This window comes from Moschus berezovskii, chromosome 19 (genome assembly GCF_049115385.1).
Source record: "Moschus berezovskii isolate FMDL1 chromosome 19, NW_MosBer_1.0, whole genome shotgun sequence".
In the NCBI taxonomy this organism is placed as follows: Eukaryota; Metazoa; Chordata; class Mammalia; order Artiodactyla; family Moschidae; genus Moschus; species Moschus berezovskii.
Genome location: NC_142478.1, coordinates 27,242,453 through 27,266,763, shown reverse-complemented (window position 1 = coordinate 27,266,763; position 24,311 = coordinate 27,242,453). Strand labels below are relative to the sequence as shown.

Genomic DNA, 24,311 nt, shown 5'->3' with positions numbered 1-24,311 from the left:
TCATGGCATCTGGCCCCATCACTTCATGGGAAATAGATGGGGAAACAGTGGAAACAGTGTCAGACTTTATTTTTTGGGGCTCCAAAATTACTGCGGATGTTGATTGCAGCCATGAAATTAAAAGACGCTTACTCCTTGAAAGGAAAGTTATGACCAACATAAATAGTATATTAAAAAGCAGAGACATTACTTTGCCAACAAAGGTCCATCTAGTCAAGGCTATGGTTTTTCCCGTGGTCATGTATGGATGTGAGAGTTGGACTGTGCAGAAAGCTGATCGCCGAAGAATTGATGCTTTTGAACTGTGGTATTGGAGAAGACTCTTGAGAGTCCCTTGAACTGCAAGGAGATCCAACCTCCTTTATTCTAAAGGAGGTCCATCCTGGGTGTTCATTGGAGGGACTGATGCTAAAGCTGAAACTCCAATACTTTGGCCACCTGATGCGAAGAGTTGACTCACTGGAAAAGACCCTGATGCTGGGAGGGATTGGGGGCAGGAGGAAAAGGGGACGACCGAGAATGAGATGGCTGGATGGCATCACCGACTCGATGGACATGAGTTTGAGTGAACTCCGGGAGTTGGTGATGGACAGGGAGGCCTGGTGTGCTGTGATTCATGGGGTCGCAAAGAGTCGGACAAGACTGAGCGACTGAACTGAACTGAACTGAGGAGGAGGAGAAAATGGGATTAACTGCTCATGGATATATGAAGTTTCTTCTGATATGATAAAAAATATTCTGTAATTGGAAAAAGGTGATTTCACACAACCTTTTGAATATACTACAAACCAATGAATCATACATTTGAAAATGGTTACTTTTATGATATGGGATTTAAACTCAGTCTAAGAGGACATGATAATTTTCAAAATTGCATTAGTCATTCATTCAACTTACCAAGTTGATCCCTAATAATAGGTTTCATTTAGATGTAATTATTTGCTACCGAATGTTAAGTCTCTACCCAATATTTTCTTTTTAAGGACTGATGACTTGCTTTACTTTGTCTCTAACAAAGAAAGGACAGTTTCCATCAGATGTTCTTGCTAAAATAATAGATATCCCACCAAGAAATATATCCAATCTATGCCCTAAAATGCGAAGAAGAAAAAAAAAAAACATAGGGAGGGAGGAGAATGAGTTGTTAATTAAAATAATAATAATATTTAAAAATAACATTCTAAATGTTTGAAGATGAGCCTCCCTGACCTTTTGTAAATGCTTGCTTTTTTCCTCCCTGCAACAATATGCCATACGGTCTAATTTCCAAACAGGTACTGCTGCCTCTATAGTGTAACAGTCTTTTTCTTAACCCTTGTAAGAAAAAAAAAAAGAAGAGCAAAGGAAAGAATACTTCATTTTCACATGAAGAGCTCTTACTTATTTTGATCTGGCAATAAATCCCCCTCTCTCTTTTTTTTTTAATTAACCAATTAGAAGATCTCTTTTACTCCATGTAACAGACAGCATAGTATCTGAGAAAAAGTTAAAGCTTTGAGTGAGTCAGGGTTTAGGATGACACTTTAAAAAACTGAAATAAGAACAGTTTATTTCTAGCAAACTGACCAAGGTAAATCATAGCATAAGAATAGGACAAAAAGAGACACCAATACCAAAAAAAAAACTGCATGTATTGGGCATGGTAAAGATTTACATGTGACATGGCTATGAGGTTGCAATATATTTTGGTTAAAATAAAAATAAATAGTAAATTAAAATAAAAATGAAACAACCATACAACCTCAGTGCTATGCATGAAATATAAGTGAATAGAGTAGTGGATGATACTAGATTATTATTACTCACAATTCCCTTGGTAATTCAATAAAATGATGATGTGTCAAAATAATTCTAACATCTGACTTGCATTCAAATTGAGGCACTTTTTTGCTTAACAAAGATTTGCTGGAATTACTATTGTAAAGGCTCATTTTAACTTCAACGAACTAGATTTAGCAATATGTCAAAATTGTGGTATATTGGTATGCCACTGGCACACGTACAAAACGAAATGGAATATAAATCAAAATTGTGATTCAAAACACACTGTCAGATATGGTTTTCTGAGATAAGAATATTCCATTTGAAACATCAATTAAAAAATTCACACACATACAACACACTGAGTCATAACCAGTATTCACTGTATGCAAAAAAGAAATTAATAACAACATCCTCCATGTCAGTGACATTACATTTGAAACTCAGATGTGCTGTTAGCATTTGGTAGAACTTAACTATGGGGTCACACAGAGTCGGACACGACTGAAGTGACTTAGCAGCAGCAGCAGCGACCAGGGATAATTTTAATATCTAAGGTGATGTAAATATGAATGGGTTAACAACTTCTGATGTGACATCATTGTCTAAAGTGCCAATAACTCTCAGAAGTTAAGCCTCTTCTGTGACAAAGAATGCTACTAAGAGGATCATTTTTCTTTTCTTAATTGATGGGTTCAATTGTGTCATTCGGGGAATTTCAATATAGTTAAAAACATTTTATAAACTCTTAGACCTGACCATTAGACAAAAACAAAAAGCTATAAATACTTCCTCTGAATAAACTTACAAAATGATCTTAACAGATTCAAATATAAGTAAATGTGTAATTCGGAATTTAGTACCTCTGTTTTTTGTTTTCTTACAGTGCATAGTTAAAATGTGAGGTTATACCAAATTTGTGGAATACTGGAAAAATTAAACTGAAAAGTTTGGATAAATCCAGTTTTGTTCATACTGACAATTTTAATGTATTAAAGAATCTAATATAAATTCTTTAGTAAAGAAAGTGAGTCCCCATCCATTTAGGTTTGTGTTACTTAGATTCATTTTATATATTGGGGCCATTTTGTAGGCACCTAACTTTGTAGATGCTTTTTCAAGATTTTTCTATTACATTGTCAGTGGGAATTTTTTTAAACATTCTTTATACAGACTGTCACATTAGTTGGTGATACATAGTAAATTCTTTCCCTCTGGTGGTGTGATTCTAAAATATTAACAAATATACATGAAGATATACTTGACTTAGACTAAATTAGAGCTCAAGAAACCAATACCTTATTAAATGTAGAGTTACATGTGAAATATTCTTAATCATTTGTAATCTGTTGATAATTATTTTTGGTGGAAACCCACTGTATGTAGTATGCCCAGTCATCTCTGACTTTTTGTGACCCCATGGACTGTAGCCCACCAGTCTCCTCTGTCCATAAAATTTCCAGGCAACAATACCAGGCAACATGTAATACCATGTCTTACTCCAGGGGATCTTACTGACCCAGGGATTGAACCCATGTCTCTCACATCTCCTGCATCAGCAGGTGGATTCTTTATCACTGTGCCACCTGGGAAGGTTGAAAACCCACTGGGGTGACTAAATTGAATTTGAACTTTTCAGTAAAATTTTCAATAGATGCCTAATTTAGATCTAATAAAGCATGACATGTAAAAACACAATTCCTATTACTAAACAAAAATGAATTCAATTTTATAGAGACTATATTGCACAATTTAGTCCCTATGATTATACAACCTGAGGGAGAAGAAACTGGTGAGTTTGACTCAAGTGTTGAAAATGATTTGCAGGGAGAAATTTTAAGAACTAATTGTAAGCTAATGTTGGCAGGAGAAAACATCCAGTAAATACGGAAATTAAAAATTAGATATAAATGACAAAAAGAATCCAGGGTTTAGTGGATGCATACGCCTATGAATATCTCCATTCCTACCAGAATTTCTTTCATTCATAAGCCCATTCGGCACAGAAAGTTGACTTATTTCTTAATTCTAATGGCAGATCTTATAGAATATACATATCAATAATGGACAATGATAACTGAGAGAGAAAGTTGTTAAAAGGTTTCTAGGAAAGGTATTATACTCTGAAGTGTGATGATAGGAATTCTTGTAAACATCCTGACACTCTCCCTGATGATGACACTGAGACACAGAGGGTGAAGAGCTAAAAGACTCTAGAACCAATATAGGCGTTTTCATACACCTTGCATGAAGATAACTTAAGTCTGAATATTTTAATAAAATTTCCTTTTCTAATGAGAATTGGATTTTCTATTACTTGAAGCCAAAGATATTCTGAGGTTATTTAATTTGTTTGACCCTTTATATATTTAAAAATTATCCTTTTGATGTATTATTATTTACTTTAAAAAATTACATTATGATGTACATTTTCCAAATATAATACAAGCAAGCTAATTCGAAATCCTCAAAATATTAGCTAAATTTTGCTTTAACAATTAAATTCAAAAGTGTATTTAAAATAGTTCTTCATGAAAACTTAGAGGTTCTTTTCAATCATGGTCCCATAATTATGAATAACTTAAACACAAATACTAGTTCATACGAGAATTGGTCTTTTGAAACATAAAATATGAATGAGTATCTTCATTTAAAAATGAAAGTTGTTTTCAATTTACTCTTATGATTGCTAGAAAATCAGAAATACTTAAAAATAAATAAGTAAAAATAACTTTTGGACGTGAGAATTTTGGACACCACTGGAAGATTCAGACTTTATTTGATCTCTTTTCAATGGGTTTGTACAAATGTTAAGAACATGAAAATATCCATTCTAAACCACTTTAAAAAGCTTATTTTTACCAACTATAAATCCACTTAAAATTAAAAAAAAATAAAATTTCAAAAGGCACATATTTATTCAGTTGGCTGTATAAACAGACATTTGTATAACAAACTTGGCAACGTGTATGAGGACAGAGAAGGGAGAGCAGAAGCAGTGGCTTAAGGTATCTCAATGGAAATTAACTTTTACAGGAACACTTATTAGAAAGTGAAGATTCTTTTCATTTATCAAGGCACTTGGACTTAAAAAGAGTAAAGCTTCTTTAATGCCTGAATCTCTGCTGCCCCAAGAACTTGATAGCATCATACACACACAAAATTTAGAATAAGTAAAATTTAAATAATAAAAACCTATAGGATTTTTTGTAACTTTTTGTAAACTGACAGTCATTTCTTAAGGTAAATATTAAAAATAAGAATTTTTTACTAAAATGGCATAATACTGTGTAATAAAACTATAGCCACAATTCATCTAAACAACTGACATTATGCCCTATTAAATCCTCATACATGTGAAAAGAGAATTCAGTTCTCTGATATTATCTTGATAATCCATTTACAAGTACTATGAACTATTGTTCAAATACATGAACATTTTTATAAAATGGATTTTCCAGAAAAAGATGTCAAGGCTCGATGTGTACTACAGTTTCCAGTCCTGTTGCCTGGCACCCTTTCTTAAAAGCTCTCTGCTTTGCAGGTAAATACTTCTCAACACAGTAATCCAAAGAGCTAAAGAATTATAATTGGCATATGGATTTCACATACACTTTTGTAGTAAATCAGTATTTACCAAAATATGTTAATAGAATTGAAAAGCAACATACTTTAAAAAATATTTAGTATAAGCTGTGAATAAGATACTGTATACACAAAAGCTTTGCTTAGAAAGTATTGAGAATATGAAACTCTGAAAGTCATAGAAGACAATATATATGAATTGTATGTGTGTATGGGGGGGTTTGTATATTTGAGGTGTTTCAAGTGTTTTGAAATATAACATTAAAGCCACTAAACTAAGAGTTTGAAAAATTTGAGGTTAAAAATTTAATTTTGGAATGACCCTCAAAACTATAAACACAGTGAAGGCATCAGGGAAAAGAAGTCTAACTCCATATAAATAAAAAACACTCCCACAGGAAAACACATTAAGATCATGAAAATAAACTAACATCATTTACAAAAATATGAAAATACAAATGCTCAGTAATTACAAGAAATGCTGCTTAAATTTTGAGGTAATAAAGTAGTAAAATAAATAATCATGAAATATTTTGTTTTTACATATCATGTTGAATCAGACAACAATGTAAGCAAAATCCCTCTTGCTGCTGCTGCTGCTAAGTCACTTCAGTCGTGTCCGACTCTGTGCAACCCCATAGACAGAAGCCCACCAGGCTCCCCCGTCCCTGGGATTCTCCCGGCAAGAACACTGGAGTGGGTTGCCATTTCCTTCTCCAATGTGTGAAAGTGAAAAGTGGAAGTGAACTCGCTCAGTCGTGTCTGACCCTTAGTGACCCCACGGACCGCAGCCTACCAGGCTCCTCCATCCATGGGATTTTCCAGGCAAGAGTACTGGAGTGGCTTGCCAGTGCCTTCTCCGAAAATCCCTCTTAGTATATGGAAATGAGCAGTCCTACTCACAATGGAAATTTTTTTTTTTTTCACAGTGGAAATAAGTGGCACAAGTTTCTGAACAGCATTCAGGTAATATTTATCAAAATTAGTCTTTAAATTGTTGTCCTTTTAAACATTAATTCCAATGAATCACACATTTTCTTAATAAATTAATTATACATATCAGCATATATGAGTTTGCAAGGGTGTTTATCTCCAAATTGTTTATGAGAGAACAAAAAAAGGAAAATGGAAGAAATAATCTAGTAACCAATATGTTTGTGAAGAGAAAATTGTTACATTATGGTACAAACATTGAAAGGAAGATAAAAAAAATCATTAAAATTATAGTGCAAATACTTCCAACTACTCATGGAAGCTGACTGTGTCATACTGTCAAATTAGGTAAGCAGTTTTAAGAAGGTTTATAAGTATGATTCTATTTTTATTAAATTATGTATATAAGTATAGAAAAAATTGGGGAGGAGATGCAACATATTTTAACAGATCTGTCTCCACAGTAGGATTATATGTTGCTATAATTTTTTCACATTCTAAAAGATACTTTTAATTTAGAAAATGTGCAATGAGTGTTCATATATTTGATAGAAAAAATAAACAGGAACAGATTTTCTCATTCTTTCACAGCTAAAGTACTGCCGAAGTAAAATATTTTAATATTTCTGTAATATTGTACGGGTAATATATGAAACAGAAGACTTGGATATATGGTTACAGGGAGCAAATAAGCAGAGGAAAAAAAATAAAACAAGAACAACAAAACTATTTTCTAGACACTTTTGGCATGAGAGAATCAGAATTTTAAAAGTAATTAGTTAAATGTAAATAACTTCTGCATCTATTTCCAAACTGGATTTCAAAGAGAACACAGTAAAAGTCAGTATAATAAAACCCTTTTTAAAAAGTATAGAGGAACCACATCATATAAAGGAAAGGCAGGAGAGAAGAAAAGTCTGGAAATGGGACTGAAATCAAAATTATTCTGGACAGCAGGCTAAGTGATGTAACTTCAACTTATCAGAAAATCAGTTAGTGAGTTTCTGATTAATCAGAGCTAAAAGTGAGCTTCAATGGGTTACAAAGCTCTTAAGATCTAATAAAAGGGACATGGAGGTCATAAAAATAGGAAAGTTTTACTTTTCTGAACCCTGAGATAGTATCACTACATGGAACAACATAGAGATTAGAAAACACAGTTTCCATGTTCCCTATATATGACTTACATAATATTGGTTCCTGATTCAAAACTTAAGGCATAATTTTATGCTGTATACAAAGGCCAATTTTTGACCTGAATTGATACAGGGTTATAACTTAAGGAATGTAGAAGTTAAGGTTTTACTACTCAAGTCACAAATCTGATAGCCAGCAAGCACCTGAATTATGTCAATCAATGGAAAGAACAGTAAAATATCCTATAAAGCAGATTTGTAGGCAACACTAAAGTAATTCCATCATTAATTTTAGCCATCAGAAAAACAATCATTTCAGGATAAAAACTGAAAGAAAATTCAATGATTTTCTACTATTTTAAACATTAATTCAAAATAAAATTAGACTGACTTGTAGTAGGAATTTTTAAACTTTGGTTTCTTTTAAAAACATTAGATGAGAAATTAGAAAATTTCTTCTTATAAAAATAAATTACTTTGCAATGCTTAGGTATAAGAACTACTTTGGGCATATTTTCATGTAAGAAATTAAAGCTAGCAATACTATTAAAATAAGAAAAAGTATGCAAAAAATGCAAGTAATTACCACACTTCAGTTGGTTCAAAATGTAGTAAAAATATATCTAATTATACTTATTACTATGAACACTATATCAAAATTATAAAAATATACCATATTATAATTACATGGTGTGCCTCTGTAAAAAGAACCAAGGTTCTAAGAGTCACTTATTTCTTCTCCCAAGGAAAATAAATAGCTTTGTATACAAAACTTTTCATCACAACGTTTACTAAACTAACCAGCCATCAGCTGGAATTTAAAATTTACTGAGGAGAATTCAGGCAGAGATCACTAACATTCCCCAGTCTGCAGCACACTGGCTGATGCAGAAAGTTTTCCTCTCCTAGGGTTTCTGGGCCAGGGCGATGTTGAGTGGCTTGGAGCCTAAGATGCGCCCATTCATCTCCGTCATTGCTTTAGTGGCCTCCTCCGCAGAGGAGAAGCAGATCAAGCCGAACCCTTTGCTTCGCCCTTCTTCCTGCATTACCTTAACCCTGCTAATTGATCCAAATGAAGAAAATTCCCTCCGCAGTTTTTCATCGTCAATGGTCTCATCCAGGTTCTTAATATAGAGCTTCGCACCCTGGCACCGCCGAAATCTTTCATGTTTCAGCTGCTCAAACATTTGCTTTAACTCAGCCTGTCGCTCTGCTTTCTTTTGTGCCCGGCCTACAAAAAGCAGCTGTCCGTTTATGTCCTTTCCATTCATTTCTTCAACAGCCCTTTTGGCAGCCTCATGGCTATCAAAACTCACAAAGCCAAAGCCTTTGGATTTTCCGCTGGAATCTGTCATAACCTTAACACTCAGGGTTTTGCCGTATTTGCTGAAAACTTCCTTCAGTTTCTCGTCATCCATCTCATCTCCGAAGTTTTTGATGTAAACATTGGTGAATTCATGGGCTTTGTTTTGAAACTCGGCTTCTCGATCTTTGCGGCTTTTGAATCTGCCAACAAACAGCCTGCAGTCCTTAAGCAGTGCCCCATTCATCTCCTCGATGGCCCTGTCGGCAGCAATCTGGTTTTGAAAGTGCACGAATGCATAGCCCCGGGAGCCGTGATCATCACTCATCACCTTGGAGGACAGGATCTTCCCAAAAGCTGAAAAGTGTTCATAAAGGGTTTTGTTATCAACGGATTTGTCCAGATTCTTGATGAACACGTTCCCAATTCCAGATTTCCTTAAGTAGGCGTCACGTTGAGACCACATGAGACGGATGGATTTGCCCTTTATCAGGTCAAAGTTCATGGTGTCCAGGGCCTTCTGGGCATCCGCCAGCTGCAGAAAGTTCACATAGGCGTAGCCCAGGGAGCGGCGGGTGACCAGGTCCCTGCAGATGCGGATGGACAACACGGGCCCCACGGCGCTGAACTTCTTGAACAGCAGGTCCTCGGTGACGTCCGCATGGAGGTCACCCACGTACAGGGAGGCCTGGCGGTACTTGGCTGCTATATTCATCTTGCTCCTCACCACCAGGAGCCGGTCCCTAAGGAGCTCCTGGGGTGATTTCTGCAGAAATGAGGCCCGGGCTTATGCGTGGTGGCCTCTGAGTCACGGCTTTGAGGCTCAGTGTTGGGGTGCATGTACGGCTCCCCCGGCTCAGGCATCATCCTCATTCCAAACCCCCCAGAAACCAGTCCGGCCCATCCTGGAACAGGGGTGACAGAATTTGGAAATCTCAAAGAAAGGCTGCCAGGACAAGCCTGTCCTTCCCGGCCAGTGTGTGAGCAATCTTCAGGCGGCGGGCTGGCCCTCCATCTGAGTGTTCCCCACCCTGGTTCCGCACTCTGGTCTCCGGTTTCCAAATAAAAACAGGCCTTGCTCAGGCCGGTTTAAAGTTACAGCCTCCGGGGAAGAATTCCACAAGTGGCCGCCGAGGCGACGACCGGGGACGCGGCGCGCGGCGGCGAAAGCGGGGCCCCGGAGCCCCGAACGTCCCGGGAGCGGGTCGTGCTGGCGCCGCCGCCCGGGCGCGGCCGGGGGCTCCGCGGGCTCCGCGCGCCCTGACCGACCCCGGCCGTTTTCCTCCCTGCAGGCCCCGCGCGGAGCCCTGGGAAGGACGGGGGAGGGATGGGGAGGCGGACAGATCGACGGGATGGACGGACGGCCGGCCGCGGCCCGGTGGGCGGCGGCGGCCGAGCAGGGGCTGGGGGCTCACCCGGGCTGCGGCCGGCGCGGGGCGGACGGGAAGCCCGGAACTCGCGCTCTCAACTTCCCGCGCACTCGCTGCCAAGGGGGATGTTTTCTTTTTAATATTTTTGGAGAATGTTTTTCTTCCCACCCGCCCCTCTCGCTCACTTCCCACCCTCCTCCGAAGGCTTGGCCGAGGAGCAGGAGGCGGTGACCAGGGTGGAGAAAGACAGCCTGGGGGAGTGGCCCTAATAAACCCACCCGCCCGCTGGCCCTGGCCTAAGTCTGACTGCGGGAGCTCTGCCAAGTGTGGATCCGGGCTTGTCACTAACTAACTTCAAACCGTCCAGTGGCTTCCTTTGACTCTTGGATGAGATCCAACATCCGTACCTTGTTCTACAAAGTTCTGCGGGATTCCTTCCATGTTCAGCCTCAACTGCCCCTGGATCCCCTTACTAAACTACATGCCTTCTTTTGTTCAGGGGCAACTTGACAAAATTGTGTAGATGCTCTTTCCAAACAGACGTTTCCCCTGTACAACTTTTGAAAAACTTTAGTTTTCACTCTTAGAAAGTTACACTACCTTGTATTTTCCTGGAGTTTGTCTAATTTAAATATATTGCACATTCCACGGCAGTAGGGACCATAAACTCATTTTTTTTCCTGGCGTAATTTGGAGAAATGAGGTGCTCAGCATTTACTGAAAGGATCCATTGCGTGGAATAGATGAGATGTTTAATCTGAGGTTGGTTTTCACCCCTGGAAACATGGAAATAGTGTTCCTTACCTCAGAAGATTGTAAAGATTAAATGAATTAGTAGATTTGGAAACGTCTAACACAATATCTGGCAGAGAGTAGGCTTTGAGTAACATCGGTTTTATTTCCTCTAGTTAAATAAATTCCTTAACATAATTTCCGTAAAACATTAAATTTGAATCATCATGCATTTTAAAGAATGTTACCTGCAAAACTGAATTGTGTGGATTGGTTTATATAAGGTTAATCTAGTGTTTTCATACTTTAATGGACATAGAAATGCAGAAGGAATCTTTTTGAAAGCAGATTCTGATTTAGTAATTTGTAGTGAACTAGAAACTACACTTCCAAAAAGCCCCTGAGTGATGCAGATTCTGTTGGTCTCTGAGCTACCCTCTTAATAACAAAACTTTAAGGCTGAATTAATGAGTCCCCATACTGGTATCTTCTCTAAGGACTAGAAAAAAATATATGTTTCTTTCAAGAGATAATGTTACTGAGAAAATTCTCAGTGATACATTAAAAACACACACACACACACAATTAAATTGGAGGGTGATTTTCAAATTGCTTTGACTTATCTAGTGTTGAATAGGGGGCTTTCCTGGTGGCTCAGAGGTTAAAGTGTAGTGTTGAATAATGATTCTACAATAACTTCCAAATTAGTCCTGATTACCGCTTTTTGTTTGTGAGATTTAATCTGATATGTGTTGCTCTTGTAGGATCATTTGTTCAAATAAAGTAATCTTTTCTTCAACCATATACTGCTAGGTGCAATTAAAAAGGGAAAAAAGACCACTGACATAGGTGGTAGACACCAACAGTGAATACCAGCACATACTTAAAAACTTCAGACACTATTTGGCATTGTTCAGAGTAAATAAAAGTTGTCACCATATTCAGTATTATCAGTTCTGTAGGAAAAAGAAAGTTCCTAAGTGTACATTTCCTGAGAATTTTGCTAAGACTTTTTATTTCTAGGAAAAGTGCCTAAGATCACATTAGTTCTTCATTAAATAATTTAGTTATAGCAGATATCAGAATATTTCAAAAACTCATTTATTTTCCATTTCTACTTTAGTGTAATCTTCATAAACATTTTGTGAAAAGCGAAGAAGAGCTTCCAGTTGCAAAATTTAGTCTTAAATTCTTGTTTCTAATCAACTTACAAGCAAAAGGTACAAACTTCAATTTGTTAAATGACCACCAATCACACTTCTTATTTATACTAGTCATTACACTGCTTTCATTTTTTATGTTTTAACAAAGTAAGCATTTTTAAGCATCTATGATTCTTGCCTCCCTTTAATTCTCTAAATCTCATCATTTTGTCAGTTGCGTTGATTCAATAATTTCTTAATTTGGGATATCTCTTGCCCTTTGCCCTTTGTTTCTATTCCCTTTACCACTGCTCTTGCCTCATTTCCTCGTGTATTATTGCACGAGTCTTATTCATTCATCTTCTTTTGTTTATATGCCAGTCTATTTATATGGCAGTCCAGCGTGCATTGCGCTGCTAGCATAATCTTACTAACAATTCTTTCATAAGATTTCAGTAAAAAATAACAAATGACTACCAAAACTGTGCAGTGTCAATTCTATCCTAGCTACATATATCTTCTGTCAGGCTAATTCATCATTTGTTTTATATGTACATACAGTTAATTCTTCTAAATATATACTTCCCCCATGATTATCTAAATTCTATTATCCTTGAGCCCTGTTTTCATCAATAATTTTTTTTCTCTCAGTAGTCCAGCTGACACTGATTACTTTTCCTTTACGGAAACAATTTATTTAACATATGCATCGTGTATTTGTACTTAATTTTGGCATGAATTCATTGGTTTTGATAGACTTGGAATTAAAATTGATACTGTCAATGTGTCTCCTACTTTCCTTACCCAATTGTTGCAGGTTTGCATATTGCTGACTTGCATGTCTTCTTAATTCCTCAAATATTCTGAAAATATCTCTTAAGTGCCAACAATTTGTCTCTTTTTTTTTGACCGCACAGAGTGGCATGCAGTATCTTAGTTACCAGACCAGGAACTGAACCTGTGCCCCCTGCAGTGGAAGCATGGAGTCTTAATCACTGGACCACCACAGAAATCTCTATTTTGCCTCATTTTGAAATATGTTGTAAGTTTGCCCATCTTATGTTATTTAGCTCAATCACCATTCAGAGTACCAGTATATTTTTTGTGTGGGTGACTTACAGCATTCAGAATTAGAGGACATAAGATGCTATTTTGCTTAAATGGCAGGAAATATGGTTGTCAGTGTTTCTATTCACTGATATTGATGTTAACAGAGGTCAGTGCTTAACTCAGTATATATTAGGAAGAAATGAGTAAACAGCTATTTTGAGTATGAAAATGAATTTTAAAATAGAAATCTCTTGTACTAATTAGACCAGTTTCTCACATCTACTTGAATCATTGCTCTGATTTAGTCAAACCGTTGATAAAATTTTCTTTATTTTTGTTCAAAATATTGCTTATAATCTTAATAGAAAGCAACAACATAAATGAAGCTTGTTTTTCTTATATTTGGATAGTGTTTTGTTCAGTATTTACTCCAAAGTGTAATATTGCGTCTTTTAGATTGTTTCAATTTCATTTGACAATCATGGTCTCCCTTCAACTGTAACTGTTTTCTCATTTTTTCTTTACCAAAATAGTGTTAATTTCCTTAGAATGAGGTATATGATTTACATATCAAGGTCATACTTCTTCATTCAGAGCATATAGAAATGTCACAAAAATAATATTTGATTACTAGTAGTTCTTGATCAAAAGTTCAAATCAATCCAAAATATCATTTGCCAATAAAAATATAGGCATTATAGAAATTAAACTGAATAAGACACATTTCCCTGAAAGTTTCAAGGCTCTTATTAGGAAAAAAAAAATGACTAAAGCAACAATTTTAAAACAATGTAAATTCAGTAGCTAAGAATGTATAAGATATAAATTTAGCAAAGGAGATATATGAGTAAGTCTATCTATAAGAACTAAAGTACTAAAGAAGACCAAGCTCTCTTTTTGTGAACTATGGGGAAGTTTAGGTATAAATAATGTTGGTGTCAGGCTTCTCTGGTGGCTCATCAGTAAATAATCTGCCCACCAATGCAGGAGGCATGGGTTCGATCCCTGGGTTGGGAAGATCTGGAGAAGGAAATGACAACCCACTCCAGTTTTCTTGCCTGGAAAATCCCAAGGACAGAGGAGCCTGAAAGGATACAGTCTACAGAGTCACAAAGAGTTGGAAATGACTTAGTGACTAAACAAGAACCACCACAACTAAAAAGTTGGCATCAACCAGTATCCATTTAATATTGCTGGACTACAAGGTGTGAAGAAGGAGGTGGCAGCAACTGAGATGAGAACAACGTAAGAGCAATAGACCAGATTGCCTCACATGCTAGGCTGTATTACGGAATTTGTTCTAAAGGAAAGCTACTGGAATAATTGATCTAAGAAACGACTTGTTTATATTACCTTTCAGAATTGTAGTGTGAAGATAATGTGAAAGACATGGAGCCCTGGAAACATGAAGCAGGGATAATGTAAAGATGCGTAATCACAAACCATTCTGAGTATGAAAATGAACTTTAAAATAAAAATCTCTTGAGGAATTCCCTGGTGGTCCAGTGATTAGGACTTGGCACTTTCACTGCTGTGGCCCAAGTTCAGTCCTTCACGAGGGATTGTGCAAGCAGTATGGCAAAATAAAAAGAAAATAAAAATAGAATAGAATGGAATAAAATAAAATCTCGCATACTAATGAGACCAAAGTGTTTCTGAAGTCTGCTGAAATGGTTGCTCTGATATAGTCAAGTGAAGTGAAATGAAAGTTGCTCAGTAACTATTAGTAACATAGTTTTAGGCATTGATGGTATGGTGATTAAGATACAACTGATGGTGAAAAGCATTTGTTTTAAAGTTCCAATCTGACTCCCCTCAGATGGCTGCCCAAAGGTTCTGCACTTTGTCACTTTGTCCTACCTACTTTACTTGTACCCTTTCTCCTTGCTCCAGAGCTCCAACTTCATCTTACTGTTTAATCCCTGTTGCCAAAGCTAAGAAAGCTGCTCACCTTGTATTCTCAGTTTCTTCAGTTAGCAATCAGACACATCTATCACCATGTATTATCACCTTTCATAACACAAACCCATTGTACTATTATGCCAAAATCTCTTTAACCCTACCACGGGTAGCCAAGGAAGAACTAAGGGAGTGAAGAAGTCTGAGATGCCCTTCTTGGCCAGCTATCCTTTTCTTGGTGAACCTATGTACTACTGTAAGAGTCTTATTGGCTTTAACCTTGATGAATAGAGAAGGACTGGGGACTACTGCCTTATTCTTGTAACCAGGGAAGATCTAATTTCTTTCATGAAGATGTTCATCTCATTACTGGTCATTCATATAGAGATGATTTCCTGACACCGAGCTGGGGATCTCTTGTCTACTTTGGACAGAAATATGTTCTGCTCATCTCATCATTTTAGTCTTGACTTGTCTACACTGCTGCCGTTAGCTTTAATCAGCCAAATTCCTATCTAGAAAATGGTGTCCCAGGTTCCACAGGCTTAACCCTCCAAAGTTTTGGCATTACAGTCCACAGGAGTCAGTGCAGAAGAGAAAGTGGTTCAAGACTGGGTCACTGGGAACTGATCCTTTCGGTGTTAATGATTTCTCCTCATTCATGCTTTTCTCTGAAGGCGAGCCTTATGAAAGAATGTGAACAGGTTGATACCAGTTCAGGGTGTGTAATTACCTCTGCTGTTCTCTTGCCAGGACCATTTCTGTAATTAGGTAGAAAAATTTTATGAAGCAACAACTTTTCAGCATGGTCCCATGTTCTGGCTACAAATGACAAATTCCAAATACCTGAAAAAGTGTTCTAGATATAAAGTCTTTTTCCTATAGTTTGATAATTCTGTCTTTAAAGAAAAATCTTTTCTTCTGATAGCAGTTCCTGATATCTTCTCTTGGTGTGTAACTGCATCTCCTGATGTTTGCTGTTATGTCCAACTGCAGGAGGCACTAGTCATTTACAGCCTTAGGAACTGTTCTGTTTAACTACTTGCTATGTGAAAACCTCCTTATCGATCCCATTGCCACATATATAAATACAGACTCATTTGTTATTTTTTATTATTGATCACTATCCTCAACACTCACACACAAGCTATGCCACCACCACTACCAACATCTTTAAAGTGAAAATTCCACAAAAACAAAAATTGTGCCTAAATAAGTCACCACCATATTCTCAATGCCTTAAATAAGGGCTCCCATGCAATGGAGTTCTCAACACTTATATTATGAATGTTGACAGACAATTCTTTATAAATCATTTACATTTCTACACATCTTGTAAATAAAGGTATGCCTGCATGCTCAGTCACTCAGTCATGTCCAACTCTTTGTGACGCCATGTACCATAGCTTGCCAGGCTCCTCTGTTCATGGAGTTTACTGGGCAAGAATACTAGAGTGGTTTTCCATTTCCTTCTCAAGGGATCTTCCCAACCCAGGGCTCAAACCTACATCTCTTGTGTCTCTTGCATTGGCAGGTGGGGTCTTTCCACTGCAACACCTGGGAAGACCATAAGTAGAGGCACTGAGTGCCTTTGTCTTGAGTTACGGTTTAACAATGTTTAAATAGCAAATGGCCTTGGAAAATATTGTGTTTCTCTCTGAAGCAAAGTGCAGGTTTATTCAAAGATTTAGAAGATATATATATATACTTTTTTTGCTTCTTCTTTTCCTATTTATATTCCTTTTATGTCTTTTTCTGCTCTGATTGCTGTGGCCAAAACTTCCAAAACTATGTTGAATGGTGAGAGTGGGCACCCTTGTCTTGTTCCTGACTTCAGGGGAAACATTTTTAATTTTTCACCATTGAGGATAATGTTTGCTGTGGGTTTGTCATATATAGCTTTTATTACGTTGAGGAATGTTCCTTCTATTCCCGCCTTCTGGAGGGTTTTGATCATAAATGGATGTTGAATTTTGTCAAAGTCTTTCTCTGCATCTATTGAAATAATCATATGGTTTTTATTTTTCAATTTGTTAATGTGGTGTATTACATTGATTGATTTGCGGATATTGAAGAATCCTTGCATTCCTGGGATAAAGCCCACGTGGTCATGATGTATGATCTTTTTAATGTGTTGTTGGATTCTGATTGCTAGAATTTTGTTAAGGATTTTTGCATCTATGTTCATCAGTGATATTGGCCTGTAGTTCTCTTTTTTTGTGGCATCTTTGTCAGGAGCACAGAACCAGCATATTATCTGCCCATTATAAATGATTCAGCTTTTGTAAGTACTGGGTTACTGTCCTCTTATACAACCCACTGTGGGTGCAGGAGTCACCTGGATGTTCACACACCAATCTGTGGGAATTTGGGCTTGGGGAAACTAACAAGCAAATGTTAATATGCTGGCTACTGCTGTCATTGTGAGGAATGAAGTCTTTGTTTCTAATCCAGAGCATCCATAAAACTGTGGTAAGCTAAATTTCTTTTATTACAAGTAGGGTAAAATCTCATACCTTCATAGATCTTGACAGTTTTGGTAGCAATAATGGGATCCTAACAAAGACATAGATCTCTGAAAAGGAAGGCTAATGGCCACACAGGTAGATAAATGGGATTTACCTGTAGCAAAAATATACACCAAATAATATTAATATCAGCTATGTGGCAAAAAAAAATTGCTCCTCAGTTTATTGCCTGTTAATCAGGTGGTCTCAGGCTAAGGCTGGGGGAATAGATTCAAAGTCAGCTGCCCAAATGGCACCCTGGTTGTTGTTCAGTCATTAAGTTCATGTCCAACTCTTTGAGACCCCATGAACTGCAGCATGCCAAGCTTCCGTGTCCTTCACTATCAGCCAGAGTTTGCTCAAACTCATGTCCATTTTGTCAGCGATGCCATCCAACCATCTCATCCTCTGTGGGCTCCTGCCCTCAATCGTTCCCAGCATCAAGGCCTTTAACTCTCCTCAAGGGGAGGCAGTTTTCTCACTATTCTGGTCTCAGGTCCATCCCCTTGAAACAACTAAGATTAATCTGGGACAGGCAGACTGTTTAACACCTTCAGACAATCATTGTAGACACTTGTCCATTCACTGAATGTGAAAAGCAGGAAATTTATGACCACTATAGGCATTAACAAGACAAGTCAATACGACTTTGTTAGTTCTTATGGTAGATGATGCTGGGTAGAGTATGTAAGACATGTGGGGAAAAAAAAAAACAGCAATAGCTGTGTCATCTCCTGGCTCAGTTGCTTCTATGGGCTTCTGTGGTCTATCATGTTAACTTTAGAATCATTTGAAGAGAAAAGCAAAATATCTCCAGTTATCCATTGATTTGTTTTTCAGTGGGTACTATTATTGATAGTAAACAGCTTTGGTCCACTTAGGGAGATTTTCCTAAGACAGAAGTACTATTGTGGAAATGTACAGATGATTAAGTGACTAGTATTTATGCCTTTACTGTCCTGATTGGATTTGAGCAAAGTGACCCACGGGGGAAATAAATTACCAATCCAAAGAAAGTTTTCTAATTCCCAAAATAACTAACCCCTACCATTATGGAAAAATTCCCCAGGCCCTGTATTAACACAGGATGAAACTTTAACTTTCATCTTATGACAATGGAGAAGGAAATGCCTCATATTAAGGTGAACTGCTTTTAAAAAGTTGCTGCTCTATGAGTCAAGCCCAGCTTGGCTAAAGTACACTAACCCAACAGCCCCAAAGGCAAGTTCGTTGGCTGTGGCCACTGAATGTATTCTCCAAGGCTAAACAAGATTGTGCCAGTTATTAGGAATAGGACACTTGATAGGTAAAGACTTTTGAGCAGGCTGAAAATATTGGAATTAATTTATTTAAAACCAAAGCTAAAATCGTACCGCTTAAGCCTGATGATAAAGGTGAGTCTAATTTTAAAGGTAAGGAGCAGATTTCCTTGTGTACATTGCCTAATCCTTTGCTCCATGTTTACTTCCACCTCAGGCATTTCAATGAGAAAGATAATTATTGATTGGTCAAAGTTTCCTGGTCCCCAAAAGGAAACCAGTGTTAAGCATGCTGGGCTATTTCAGGGAAGGGAAAGAATCAAAATTCAATGGATTTATTGGACACTGATGTTCAAGTCACAATCCTACCTAGACTCTTGGAAGGAAGAGGGTGCTCAAATATAACTAATGAGGTTGGGCACAGTTCACAGTGGGCAAGAGAAGCTAAATGGACCTTGTGGGTGGGTGAGTCCCCTTGTGGGTGGGACAGTGCAAGGCACTGGTTCATTGATTTTACAACTGAGTTTATACTAGGAATTTATGTGTTAGGTGTTCATCAGTTCAGTTCAGTTCAGTCACTAAGTCGTGACCGATTCTTTGCAACCGCATGAATCACAGCACGCCAGGCCTCCCTGTCCATCACCAACTCCCGGAGTTCACCCAAACTCATGTCCATAGAGTCGGTGATGCCATCCAGCCATCTCATTCTCTGTCGTCCCCTTCTCCTCCCGCCCCAAATCCTTCCCAGCATCAGAGTCTTTTCCAGTGAGTCAACTTGTCGCATGAGGTGACCAAAGTACTGGATTTTCAGCTTTAGCATCAGTCCTTCCAATGAACACCCTGGATTGCTCTCCTTTAGAATGGACTGGTTGGATCTCCTTGCAGTCCAAACGACTCTCAAGAGTCTTCTCCAGCACCACTATCCAAAAGCATCAATTCTTCGGCGATCAGCTTTCTTCACAGTCCAACTCTCACATCCATATACATTCTTACAAATTGGTAAATTAAAAACAATCCCCTTTGGGGTTCTGTATTATGGACATGGTGGCTCAGTGGCAAAGAATCCACCTGCCAATGCAGGAGATGCGGTTTGATCCTTGGGTAAGGAAGCTCTCCTTGAGAAGGAAATGACAACCCACTCCAGTATTCTTGCCTGGGAAATCCCTTGAACTGAGGAAACTGACATGCTAAAAACATGGAGTCACAAAGAGTCGGAAACCACTTAGCGACTATACAACAATTATGGATATAAATAGCTTCACCTTATCAAAACATCTGGGTCCCTAATATAAATGCCTATGTTAAGAGTCATTCACTCTTGAGTTTGACAGCAATCAAGCTGATAAATGAACGTTCAGCACTTAACTGTCACTGCTCCCTGAGTCCATCGTTGTGTCCCATGTTTCATGACTGTGTTTCTGCAGTGGAGAAAGGTCACATTACATTGAGTCCTGCCCACTCCCAGCCTCCACTGGTGTTACCCTATCTTGGATCAATCAGTACAGGTTCACCACCACTGACACATATTCAGTTTACAGTTCTGCTTTTCAAGTTCAGTCTGTACCACTGTGATCTTTGAAGCTAAACTGCTGTATTTTTGGCTTCTTGAACCAAGAATACTTAAACAGTCTGATAATGGAACACTTTTATTGCAAAATCCACTCAACAACAAACTGATAATCAAGTTACTAAATTGATGTTCCAGGCTCTGCACTATCCACAGACATCATGGGGAATTAGAACATCCTCAAAAATCAACTCAAAATGATTCTGACTGTACTTCTTCTGCCACTGTTGGTCCACACCTTGCAGTCAGAGAGTTTAATCACTGAATGCATGTGGCTGTCCCCAGCAAGTTATTATCTCATTTGGTCGTTTCCTAGGTAGTGATCAGGATCAAGCTAAGTTATATAGACTTATTATGAGTAGTTACATTCTACCCTATCCATGCTCGACCATATGGTCTTTTCTTTCCCCTAATGTCATCGCCAGGCTGGATTGTTAACGTATCCTCTAAGAAGTAGCATGGCCAAAAGGGACTCAAGGGACTCAAACTCTGTTTGATAGGAAACAACTCTTCACATATCTTTTGTGTTTCTGCATAAATTGCAAGAATAGGCACTACTGCCATTTCACCAGACTGTCCCCTCTAAATTGTTTATATTGTGAACTAACTGCCTTGGAAGATAGAGTTGGTGTCTCTCCAAAGCAAACACCAAGCATTCTTGGTATAGCTTATAAAATATTGCTGTTCCCTAAGTCCAAGTTCCTTTAATGCAACCTATTTAATATTAAGGGGCCACCTTACTCTCTTCATAGGACTCTTCGGGAATTGTTCTTAGGGAACTGATAGGAGAAATGATTATATGCTGGCTGCTGCTGTTGCTTTCAGAGTTTAAGTTCTTTGTGCCTGATTCATATCTTTTGTCAGCATCCATGAAAACAGGATACTAATCTAGCAGTAAAAAGCAGGGGAGATATCAAAGTCTTCATGGATCTTGACATTAAGCAAGTAATTGAATGAGTTATGGATAGTTTCTGTTATGTATGAAGCACAATTCTCCTGACTGTGGAGGAAGATCACTGGTATATTTCTGCATCCTCATAGTGCCCTCAGTATCACCTCTCCATCTCCACTGGCCAAGTGGAGATGCACCTAAGTGCAATCAGTAAGACTGGAAGCTATCTGTATACAGCCATTAGTCCCTCTTTCTTTTGTCCATTCTCTGCCTTGCAAGTTGCAGTGGGTTACCTCAGCCCCTTTGTTTCCAATGTCCTTATCAAATTAGCTTTAGACACAAAAATATTGAAAACAGCTTGTGTTTAGAATATATTTGGGGCATTTTTGACTCCATCAAAAACATATTTAAATATATATATATATATATATACACACACATATACTCTAGAGTACTTTAACTTGAATATGGCAATCTGAGAGAAAGTCTCTAAAGTCTCCATGATTTTCCTGTTATTCAGTCTCTGGAACATTTAATTTTAGTCTCTGAAGTCAAGCACCTGCTACTATGTGCCCTGGACTTCTACAATCTGAGAACATTGAGGAGAGTCTGGGTTACTTATTCTATTTCCTTTCTAAGACTGAATGGTTCCTTGCTGAGCAGCACACAATCCACAATTGACCAGGATCCTTTCATTAAGTTTACCTTGGTCTACATGCCGTTTCTTTCCATAGGAATGAGATGCTGAAATATCTTTAGTGGAGTCTTGGCATTCTTCACCACCGGCTTCCTTTCCTAATATTTTATGCAGAAAATTCTCTGCATGCATCATCCTAATAAACTTTTTTATAAAAAGTCATAGTCTTGGCTGGCTTTTTAGATAGAAAATCTCTGTCTAAAACCTACACTTTGACAGCTGTACAAGGGCTAAGATCACTGTCTAACTCATCCTACAGCTGTCTCAGTACTAAGATATCTGTCTCCTTCGAATCCTCTCTCCTAAAGAGGGTCATAGAACTATGTCTTCTCAGGTTATGTCTACAACTAATCCTATGCACCATTTTTTTCTAACAGTTTCTAACAACTGTAATTTGATTCAGGGTAGTCAGTTACCACACCAGGGTTCACCAATCCCAAGGGAAAGACACCACATTTGCAAATTGGCCATTGTATCTTACATAGTCTTCCACTGTATACAAGTCCAGGACATTAACTAGGAAGGACTCAGCCTTGTTTACAGCTAATCATAATCACCTTCAGACACATAGAGTCTCAGATGGCAAATCAGAAGTCCTTTTCATTTATATTTCCTTCTCATTCCATATCTTATCCTTTCTATTTCCTCAGATTCCCTGCTTTATACTGCATCATTTCTTGTGGTCTAGGGCAGGAAAACCTATCGACCCTAGATCCTGATATTCTTCCGAGAAGAGGGCATATACAACAAACCACATTTTTTTTTTTCATGCTGACGTTGAGTCTTTATGTCATAATATTTTTAAAATAACATAAAATATTTTCATTCTTAAAGGCCCAGCTCCACCAGAAGTAAAGAATGAGAAGAACAAGAGCCTAAAAGGACAGAGACCTGAGCCAGTCACATAGTCAACTGGATGATTACTGATGAGGGCCTGAATTAAGGTGCTAAGTAGTTTAGAGTTGTTACATATGCAAGAGGTGTAACTGGCATGTAATCTGAATTACGATTTTCCCTAAAATTACTCATAAAAATGTTTAGTATTTAACTAATAAGAGCAACTGTCTCTTGTACATTATCTATATTCTAGACACTATATATTATTATATAAAATGAGTATAGAATAAGTGCTCAAACAATTCCTATTTTTTAAAAATATTGTATTATTATCAGTTTTACATATTTTACCTATTCATTTCTGACAACAATCCTAAAAGGGAGCTACATTTACCATTGTTTTGGATCTGGACATCAGATATAGAAACTATAAGTTGTCCAAGTAATTGAAATATAAGAAAGTGAGGATTTTAATCTATGTCCCTCTAATTTCCAAACTCATTTCTTTCCATCATATAAATTATATTAACTTTAAATGTAGTTTTTGATGTTTCTGTAAACATATTTGTGTCTATTTTTTTAAAATTGAGATTGAAACATTATACAAGCCCCTGAGTCCCTGTCCTTTGAAGTCAAAGCTTTTTATTTTATTAATAGTCTTCCAGGTCTCCCCTGAGTCTTAAAAGGCTGACTCAAGAGTTAATAATTAGAAATGTAAAAATGTAGAAACATAGAATAACTGTTGGCAACAATTTAGACTAAACCAGCCACAAAGCAGTCACCAAACTCCCAGTTCCCTGAAAGATACAGATCAAGGTCTGACATACATTCCTAAGTTATTTTTGCAGGAAGCAGACCCAATTTCAGGTGAAAACTACTGACCATAAGTACGCAGACACCAAACTAGTTGAAACCATAAGATTTGTGATTCTAGAAACTTCACCTTGATGTCAGATTAGTTAATCTGAGAACTGTGCGTGCACACTCTGATCACGTACCCTTAAAACCCCCACCCTCACACTGCCTTTAAAAGCCAAACTTTATCTAAAACAAGATGTTAAGATGATTCTTAAAGACACTAGTCTACCATCTTCTCATTTAGCTGGCTTGACTTTCTTTAATAAAGTCATTTTCCTTGCCTCAACACCTTGTCACTTGACTTACTGACCTGTCATGCAGCAAGTGACCAACCCTGGGTTTGGTAACAAGATCTAACTGAAACATAACACTGTGTGAATTTACAGTATACCACTTGTTTATTTGATACATTTGTATATTGCATTATGATCACCACCTTAGTCTAGCAAATACCTCTATCACATCACATGATTACCTTTTCTTTTTGTGATGAGAACAGTTAAGATCTATTCTCTTAGCAACTTTGAAATTTATGAAACACTATTGTTAAAAATAATCTCTAAGCTGTGCATCTCTTATTTTTTAAAACCATAATCAATCTAACTTAAAAGGCATTAAAAGGATTTCAAAGCCAATAAAAACAAAGCATCAAGCAACATTCAGTTTCCCTCATCATGTTCTGTATTCCCTCATCACAATAATTTGTATTTTTTTGTAGCCATTTAGAACATCCTGTCAGCTTTCTCTGTGCCCTTATTCCTGCTATTTCTTAATTTACCTTCT

The 24,311-nt window shown here is 37.5% G+C and overlaps 1 protein-coding gene across 1 annotated transcript; it reads right to left on the bottom strand.

Annotated features, from left to right (window-relative positions):
* Nucleotides 1-4,305: 4,305 nt before the first annotated feature.
* Nucleotides 4,306-10,286, bottom strand: PABPC4L (poly(A) binding protein cytoplasmic 4 like). The gene has a single exon (XM_055405260.2). It carries the CDS (start codon nt 9,431-9,433, stop codon nt 8,321-8,323), a length of 1,113 nt encoding a protein of 370 aa, XP_055261235.1. The 5' UTR covers nt 9,434-10,286; the 3' UTR covers nt 4,306-8,320.
* Nucleotides 10,287-24,311: the final 14,025 nt, after the last annotated feature.